The 9744-nt window shown below is 32.7% G+C and overlaps 1 protein-coding gene across 1 annotated transcript; it reads left to right on the forward strand.

The window, feature by feature from the left end:
• The first annotated feature begins 7374 nt into the window (after positions 1 to 7374).
• LOC114326717 (trypsin-like) lies at positions 7375 to 9493 on the forward strand. The gene is made up of 2 exons (XM_028275139.2): positions 7375 to 7474; positions 9273 to 9493. The coding sequence occupies exons 1-2, from the start codon at positions 7402 to 7404 to the stop codon at positions 9491 to 9493; spliced, it is 294 nt and encodes a 97-aa protein (XP_028130940.1). The 5' UTR covers positions 7375 to 7401.
• Positions 9494 to 9744: the final 251 nt, after the last annotated feature.

The following is a 9744-nucleotide window of genomic DNA, read 5'->3' on the forward strand; positions in this document are numbered from 1 at the left end:
ATTCTGGGCATTTTACGGTAGCACCAGAGTTCGAATGCTTGGATTTTTTTTGTGTTACTTCTGTCATTGCTCAGGCTTCAACCTCATAGAGGAAGATGTAGAAAACATAGCACATGTATTCTAGTTCTCAATGAGATATCCAGCTGGAGGTTGCATAGAACGTTTTGTATTTTGTAAAACACTGTACGTTCCTTTTCCAGATGTGTTCTTACTTCCAGTGAGTGGTACAAACTTTCATCAAGGTTGCTTTCAAGGTACGTTATTCTTGTTACTCCTAACTCCCTCCAGATCTTTGTTTTGTCACAGTGTGAAGGTCAATGTTTTGTCGACATTGACCTTCACACTTCTGTTTAGGTGCTTGCTAATGACCACCCTTTTTGTCTTTTTTTGTACTGAATTTCATTCCAAATTCTCTACAGGTATTTTATAAAAAACAAAAGTTAATTAATTTACATTCATTGCAGGGGATGTTGTGGTTTTCAAGTCTATAATGAACATGAAGAAATTAAAACCATACCCTTAAAGACACTCCATAAAAATTTAAACATACCCCGCGACGACGATCATCGGGTAGTATTAATGGGTGCTATCGGATACACTGGTGTAGGAGGAACCAGTTTGTCTGATTTTAATGAAAATCGAGGTGATCACTATATAACCTATACCTATCGAAGAGGAAACAGATCTTGGATGGGCTTCGATGATTTACTAGAAAAATCATTTTTCGTTAAAGAAAAAAAAAATAGCGCTCAGATTATTAATGTACATTAAAGATAAAATAAATTAAAATTAAATAAACAACACTTGCTTTAATTTTTTGGTACCTATGCTTAAATTCTTTCGCAGCTTATTATTAGCACGCATAAATGCAAAAATTATGGTCAACTCTCTTAGTATATTCGTTTTTTAAGGACGTTGCATACTTTATTTTAAATGTACAGATTTTAGAGAATCTGCCAATATTACCATTTAGTTATTAAAAAACGATATACAAAAACTGAGCATTGGGTCACGCGCTACAGATATGTGATAATGGATATCGACAATTTAACATGGACTCTAAAGTATAAAAAACTCTACAAATCAATATTGAACTGTACAGATATTCTTAATGAGCATTTAAGAAAATTATAAATGAAATATGAGTGTTGGGTACTGTGGGTTCATTATAAAACTGCAGTAGCCATTCTTGCTCGTAAGGGGATGACGCAAAAAATTCATTTTTGGCGTAGACCTGCAGCAATTAATTAGCAAAAAAATGCACACTTGATTTAAATCTCTAAACTGGGTATTTTCACATTTTGTGAAATTAAGGGGATGAAAATAACATTAGGGGTTGGAGAGTGAGTGTCTGTGAATGCTTCTATACCCCACCTTTCAGTAATTAATTGGCAATACAATATAGCGCCGCAAGCGACTCTTTATCTACTTTCGTTCCTGAAATATTAGTATTGGGTATTGTAGCATAAGTATTAAACCGCTGTAGCCATTGTTGGTCGTTACGGGGATGAAGCAAACAATTCCTTTTTCGCGTAGACCTGCAGCAGTTGCTTAGGAAAAAAATACCCACTTGGTCAGAGGTTTTTAAACTAGTAATTTTGACTTTCTGTGAAATCCGGGGAATGATGATAACGGTGGGGGTTGAAGGGGGTGAGTTTTTAAATTGTTGTATACCATATCTTTCAGAAATTAATTAGCAATAAAATATGCCGCTGGAAGCGACCCTCTATCTACTTTCGTTACTGAAATAGGAGAATTGAGTGTTGTAGCTTAAGTATTCAACCGCAGTAGCCATTTTTGCTGGTTAGGGGATGAAGCGATAAAATCGATTTTGGCGTAGACCTGCAGCAGTTGCTTAGGAAAAAAATACCCACTTGGTCTTAGGTTTTTAAACTGGTGATTTTCACTTTCTGTGAAATCCGTTGAGCGATGATAATGGTAGGGGTTGGAGGGGGTGAGTTTGTAAATTCTGGTATACCCAATCTTTCAGCAATTAATTAGCAATAAAATATACCGCCGAGAGCTACTCTCTATCTACTTTCGTTCCAGAAATATGAATGTTGGCTCTTCTAGCTTAATATTAAGCTAGAATAGCCACCTGTTTCTCTGACGGGGTTTAATTTGCGTAATAAATAAGTAATTAATTAGTAATAAAATAGGCCGCCGGAAGCGACGCTCTATCTGTTTTCGTTACTGAAACAGGAGAATTGAGTGTTGTAGTTTAAATATTTAACCGCAGTAGCCATTGTTGCTTGTTAGGGGATGAAGCAATAAAATCGTTTTTGGTGTAGACCTGCAGCAGTTGCCTAGGAAAAAAATACCCACTTGGTCATAGGTTTTTAAACTAGTAATTTTGACTTTCTGTGAAATCCGGGGAATGACAACAACGGTGGGGGTTGGAGGGGGTGTGTTTGCAAATTGTTGTATACCATATCTTTCAGAAATTAATTAGCAATAAAATATGCCGCTGGAAATGCCCCTCTATCTGTTTTCGTTCCTGAAATAGGAGTGTTTTGTATTGTAGCATAAGGATTAAACCGCAGTAGCCATTGTTTCTCGTTAGGGGATGAAGCAAAAAATTGGTTTTTGGCGTAAACCTGCAGCTATTACTTACAAAAAAATACCCACTTGGTTTTAAGTTTTTAAACTGATTATTTTCACTCTTTGTGAAATCCGTGGAACGATGATAACGGTAGGGGTTGGAGGGGGTGAGTTTGTAAATTCTGGTATACCCATCTTTTAGAAATTAATTAAAAATTAAATATTCCTCCAGAAGCGACCGTCTATCTGCTTTCTTTCCTGAAATAGGAGTGCTGAGTATTGTAGCCTTAAGTATTAAACCGCATTAGCCATTGTGGCTCGTTAGGGGAGGAAGCAAAACATTCATTTTTGGCTTAGACCTGTAGCAATGAATAAGCAAAAAATACGTACTTGGTTTTAGCTCTTTAAACTGGTTATTTTCACGTTTTGTGGATTCCGGGGAATGATGATATCGGTAGGGGTTGAAGGGGGTGAGTTTGTAAATTCTTGTAAACTCAATCTTACAGCAATTAACTAGCAATAAAATAGGCAACCGGAAGCAACTCTCTATCTACTTTCGTTCCGGATATATGAATGTTGGCCTTTCTAGCTTAATATTAAGCTGGAATGGCCACCTGTTTCTCTGAAGGGGATGAAGCAATAAATTTTTGTTTTGCGTAATAAATTAGCAATTAATTAGCAATAAAATAGGCCACCGGAAGCAACTCTCTATCTACTTTCGTTCCGGATATATAAATGTTGGCCTTTCTAGCTTAATATTAAGCTGGAATGGCCACCTGTTTCTCTGAAGGGGATGAATCAATAAATTTTTGTTTTGCGTAATAAATTAGCAATTAATTAGCAATAAAATAGGCCACCGGAAGCAACTCTCTATCTACTTTCGTTCCGGATATATGAATGTTGGCCTTTCTAGCTTAATATTAAGCTGGAATGGCCACCTGTTTCTCTGAAGGGGATGAAGCAATAAATTTTTAATTTGCGTAATAAATTAGCAATAAAATAGCAAAAAAATATGGGGTGTGTCTCATGGCTCCCTTATGAAATGGTCTTTCTAGCTTAATAGACATTGATTAGTGACCCATTCAAGCTTTCTCAATTATAACCCTTTCAAAAATAAACACTTTAAACCGGTGAGACTGACAGATCATATAAAAAATAGACAGGTAAGTAAATTGTTTGTAAAGCGGTAGCGATTAATTTCATTTGGGGAGCTAAACACGGCGAGATTTTCATGATTTTTTACAAAAATAAAGAGGGCCAACTTTATTTTGAGCGTAACTCGCTTATTTTTAATGTTAAACTTTTGTTAACAATTAAAACCAAGCTTTCAATAAACACTTTTAAAGTTCAAATGGGTTTTTCCCGAAAAGTGCTTAATTTTTCGGTGATTTCGGTGATTTTTGATTGATAGACTTTACTGATACACCATTTTTTTTGGGTTTTTTATAAACTACACTTTTGTTAAGGATATTTTTTTCGATAAAATATTTACTTTTTGAGTTATTTGCGAAAAACCGTCTGAAAACGTAGTTTTTTTGTCGAAAAATCAACATTTTCAATGGCAAATAACTCAAAAAGTATTGACTTAAGTAAAAAACTCGTAAAAAAGTTGCTTAAAATCAGTCAATTTATCCATTTCCGGTCTTATCTTGAAGGTATGTTTTTTCACCCCCGAGAATGGGTGACTGTCACCCCCCAAGTAAAAGCAACCAACGGCACAATTTCAACTTTGAAGTGGATGGTGAGTAGAAACAAAATCCAAATTTTCATGCAATTCGGAGTTGCCCCTGAAAATTATACGGTATCGCCGAATTTCCAGTTCATTTACTGGGCTAATTCGCAAACCATATGAATGCTGAAGCAAAGAAGACCAGGGGAGGTCTATGAATAGGGAACTTGCACATTTTTTTTATTACATAACAATGTTCAGTTTTGTTTAAAAATGATTTCCAAAATTTCACGCTTCAAAAACTCATAATAACTTAGAAATACAAATTTAAAATCTTCTGCGATATTGAAATAGTTCCAAAGTCCCGTGACGTCACATAGTTTAACTTATTTGGTTATATTTATGGTTATGTTTAGGTATATTCTTCTTCTCCTTATTTAGTTTATTGGCCTCCACCTACTTGGGTATTTGGCCAGCTCATCGTCGCGGAATAAGGGAAAAATATTTATATTCTAATGACATTTATCGTATGTAATTGTAATAATATATACCAGTTTGTTGAGATTGGAGTTGGATACAGTTTTTGAAGAAAAGGAAAGAAGGTTTACTATGGAAAAGAAAACCATTTTGTAAAAGTACAAGTTTTCTATGGATAGTTCAAACGATCAAAAACACTTGTGACGTGACATAACTGTATTTTCTACTGACGTTTATAATGTCTAATTTATAGTTTTTAAGGTACCAAGGGTATTATAAGGATAATAATGCTTGAGGTCAATGGTGTATATACCGAGGGCCTTTGGCCCGGGGGATATACGTTGACCAAAACGTTATTATCTATAATACCCATGGTGCCTTCAACGTTTAATGTGCGACTAAATATTCTTTATATGCAAAAAATTTAAATGAATTTTGAATTAATTAATTTTCCAAATAAGTACATTTACCAGCAATAGTCGTAACGTAATTGTGGTAACTATAGTTTGATTTAGGTTGATATTTGTTAACTTGACAGTATTTAACTAGTTATTTAAATTTAATACCCTAGGGCGCCATTTTTCAAAATAACGCCCTAGGGCATTAAATAATACTTAACTGACTTCGAAATCATGTCATTATTTTTGTCAAATAATATACCAGTCGGGCATTAAAATTATATTTATATTTTTGTTTACTTTGTTGGTGCAGAATGTAAGCATATAATCATATGACGTCACGACGCGTTTTGGGCTAGCTGCTTTAATTTGAATTTAGAATCGTTTTTAGGGGCCAAACGGAACACAAAAACAACTTTTTTATTTTTGATACATCTTTTAACTCATGTTCTGTTGTGATTTATAACATTTTTTTCGAATTTAAAATTTTATGAAAGTTCCCTATTGCATCTCACTTCCTGTCTGCTCAGTGTGACAGAAATTACAACGAAAACTTGGACCGCCATGCTCTGTTATGAGTAAACTAATTAAAATAAATCGAAAGTACTATTTCTACATCGCCAACATAATAAAAGCGATATATTATTCGACACGCCTTAGCAACACTAGAACAAATATTTTTCAGTTTTTATATCACTTCAGGTTTAAAAGTTATGACCCAAAGTTTGGCAAAATATTAATGGAATCCTATATCGTCTACGAAAAGTTACACGAAGAATTTAAATATTGACTTCCGGTTTTAATTCCGGTCACGTGGGGTGAAAATCTATTACTTAGGAAGTCCAATTGCTTGGTCATGTGTATGTTACACGGACATAACGATTCGTCTAGAAGAGTTTCTTTGTTATAGTTGTGCTCGAAGTTTTAAATTTTCCTTTTCATGTTGTTAAATTACATTTAAATTTCAGAGAGTAGGTCCAGTTGTTTGCTTTACATTTTTGTAAGATCTACATTGTTTTCTCCATTTTGAAGACATCGTTTCTGAGTGAGAAGTTTCTACTGAAAATACTTTTGATTACTCTGAGTCTTTTAAATGCTCCTGGTATTAATCAACCAACTCATCGTCTCCCCATCACTAATGATGACGGATCTGTTATAGATCTATATGATCTATGTTGTGGTCATATCGCACCTTGAAAACCATAGGGTAGTAACTGCAAAAATCATAATATTGAGTTATGAGCATTTTAAGTTTTTGTAAAGTTAATTTTATTTACTGTAATTCCAAAAATTAAGCTGCAAACCTGGTATTTGGCACAATTGTCTTTAATTTTACATATTTTCATATGAATTAAGAAGTACATAAAATTTCCCCCAGGAAATAGGTATTTTAGCGCATACGGCCATATGGTATTAAAAAATATATCAATTTTCGCACATGGTAGAGTAAAAATTCATATAAAATAACAGTTTTTTTATTGATTGTACTTATTTATTACAAATTTTTAGTGTTAACACTTAATCAAAGTCTTGCATATTATAATCTGTCGCTTATATAATGTCTGTCGGTTATAATTCGCTTTTCTTTTGGGATCTGCAGTACGACGTTGTATATCAATTTGTTATAGTCTTGTCGCTTATTTCCAGTGTTGCAATCAAATCTCTATGCAGCACTCTGTTTTGTTGCATTCAAAGGATGTTTCCTTAGTAGATCTTGCTTTTATTTTACGAGCGTGGGTCACATTTTGCATATATTGCCATATAGATCTGGGTTTTTTTTCCAATTTTAGAACCGTAGAGCATCAACTACTGCAGATAATGCCTGATGGTATAAAAAGAAGAACCGATTTTTGACAAAAGCCATAGGGATGTATCTTTCTGGTGCCGAACTTAAAATTTTTTTCAGACGCTGCTGTATAGCATTAAAAAATAGATTTTTTTTCCTATTAGACTGCATTCAAAGGTCATTTCATGAAAAAATTGCAGATATTGCCATATGGTTTTCAAGGTGCGATATATTCTGATCAAATATAAGAAAAATGTAGGAATCGTGATCCATAGACGAAAAGATAATTCCTTAACGTCAAATTAAAAAACATAAAATAAAAAACATAAATATAAAACAAGTTAATCTTACCCACTTGCGTCAATTTTAAATTTTTATTTTTTCATTTTATTTTCTCTTCACGAAATTCGATTCCCAAATAGTCACGAAATCATCGTTTAAGGCCAATAAAGATTAAAGTGGTTCGTATATAAGTTACAGCACAGTACACTTACTATGCGTTATATTCTTGTCTATCCTAAAATTTTATAATGGGTAGTGCTCCGTGGAATATTTTATTTTTGGTTTTTATTTTTCTAGCCAAAAACAGCCCTGTTGGTGCAGGTAAGCAACAATACTAACGTTAACTTTAAAATGTCTTAAATAAGTTATACCTATCAACAGATTGCAATCGATTTCTGTATTTAGGATATTATTATTATTTATTAGCACTCCAAACCTTGTAGGATCATGACCATGATTTGGTCGCCAGGTTTTCTCCATTCATTATAATTTCCTGCCTTTTTTTGGAATTTGTACTTTTATTTCTTCAGATCTGCTTTTAATTGTTAATTTCAGTTTTATTTAGGTTCTCCATGTAATTATTTCATGCTAATTTATCGATCATCATAACTCTCGGTATTTTTATCTGTGGCAGTGTTCAGATATTATGATCAACAATAATTTTAGACTCTCCGTTTTTGTTATTGATTTAAGGCCATCGGTACATAATTCGGAAATATTTTATGGCTATCCCAACTTTTTATGTCTTTACACTGTAAATTACGTGTAGTAAAATTCACACTGGTATGGATATGTAAACATTACTAGAATGTCATTCTACTTGAAAATGTCATCCTTAACTTAAAGAGATGGCTTTTGAATGTTCTTACTGTAATTTGTATAATTGCAAATTATTAATTCAGTTAATAAATATGATAATTTTTTCACTAACTATGTATTCAGTGATTGTAATAATTTATATGTACAACAAAAACTAATACTCAATCGAGAAAAGAGGAAAAGTGTTAAAGTGATTTTTTAATAATATATTGTTACTATGGAACGCTTACAATTTTGAACATCTTTAACCACAAAATACTTGGATCACAGAATATTTATCCTCATGTATTATCTGCTTGGATCTTCCACAAATAATACACAATAAATAACTTTTTATTAAGTTCACGTCTTAAATCAATTATTTTTATGAAATACATTATATAGGTATCCATATTATTTAATCAACAACTTAAAATATTCCCGATGCCCTATCAAATATTTAAAATTGTCACTGATTGTCACTATCTGACTGACAATACTCTGACAATATTCTATTCGACTGAGTGCGTTTTAAGATAAAGATAGATTTGGAAAATATTACCACGGACATTGTGTTAATTTTTTTCGAATCCTGAAAAAACCAATAAATATTTTTGAAAAATTTAAACGCAGAATGAAAGACTAAATTATTACTGAGGGCCGAAAGTCCCTTAGAATAAATTGAAAGTTTATTTTAAAAGAGATATTTGAAATTAAAAATCACACTAAATTTTCTCTTAGATTTTCACCCCTGTAACTTATTAAAATAAACGTTATAGAAGTTCTCAGGGACTTTTGGCCCTCACTAATAACGTAATCTTTCATTCTGCGTTTAAATTTTTCAAAAATACTTATTAGTTTCCTCAGGGTTCGAAAAAGATGAATCCCCATTTGAATAGCATTGCAGCCGAAAATACGTGCCCATCCCGTTAATTCTGTAGTCTTAATATGGTGAGAACGTTTAGTTTGGAATGAATTAATTTTCTCCAGAATGGGCCATTTTGGAGATACATCCCGAAATCACACGATTTATTTTTGAATTATAATTTTTTGGCATATATATCATACTAGTGACGTCATCTATATGGACGTGATGACGTAATCGATGATTTTTTTAATTAGTCTAGGGATCTTGTGCTAGCTCATTTAAAAAATTATTCAATTATCTATTCAATATTATACACATTAACATAATTATTAATTAGGGTGTTAGGGTAAAAATTAATTTATTTAAAATACATTTTACTGCTGTCAGAAAATAAAAAAAAAATATTGCGTTGAAAGTTTAGCTGTTATGTATCACAATCTATTTTTGTTTAAGGTTCTGCCTTTTTAGATAACAGTTTACGAATAATTAATGGACGCAAGGCCAACATTGAGGACCATCCGTGGATAGTTTCTCTTAGAGATTTCAACAAAGTTCATAGATGCGGTGGATCTCTGTTAAATGAGGACACTGTTGTTACCGCTGCGCATTGTCTTCAGTATGTATTCTATGTTTATTGTCAAGCTTTTTGTAAGCAGTATTTTATTTGGTTATAGTGACGAATATCATTTAAAAGTTGACGAGAAAGAGCACAGAAGACAAAGATCTCTGAAAAACCTATTATTTTGCTTCATACAGAAAATGTAAAATTGTTTGAAGTAGCCTATCATAAAATACACATTGCCATGACAGTCACCAGTATCTAAAACTACGCATAGACAATAAAAGAAGAAAATAAGTGTATATAAACAAACGATAATAGTAAAACATTACAAAGTATGTTTTCATTCTGAATGAAAACATTATG

Source organism: Diabrotica virgifera, chromosome 1 (genome assembly GCF_917563875.1).
Source record: "Diabrotica virgifera virgifera chromosome 1, PGI_DIABVI_V3a".
Taxonomy (NCBI): domain Eukaryota; kingdom Metazoa; phylum Arthropoda; class Insecta; order Coleoptera; family Chrysomelidae; genus Diabrotica; species Diabrotica virgifera.

What these genes read in the sequence shown, in the direction of transcription:
- LOC114326717 (XM_028275139.2), top strand. Translation starts at nt 7,402, where the DNA reads ATGGGTAGTGCTCCGTGGAATATTTTATTTTTGGTTTTTATTTTTCTA. An exon ending in AAACAGCCCTGTTGGTGCAG is followed by an intron (nt 7,475 to 9,272) that starts GTAAGCAACAAT and finishes TTTTTGTTTAAG; the next exon opens with GTTCTGCCTTTTTAGATAAC.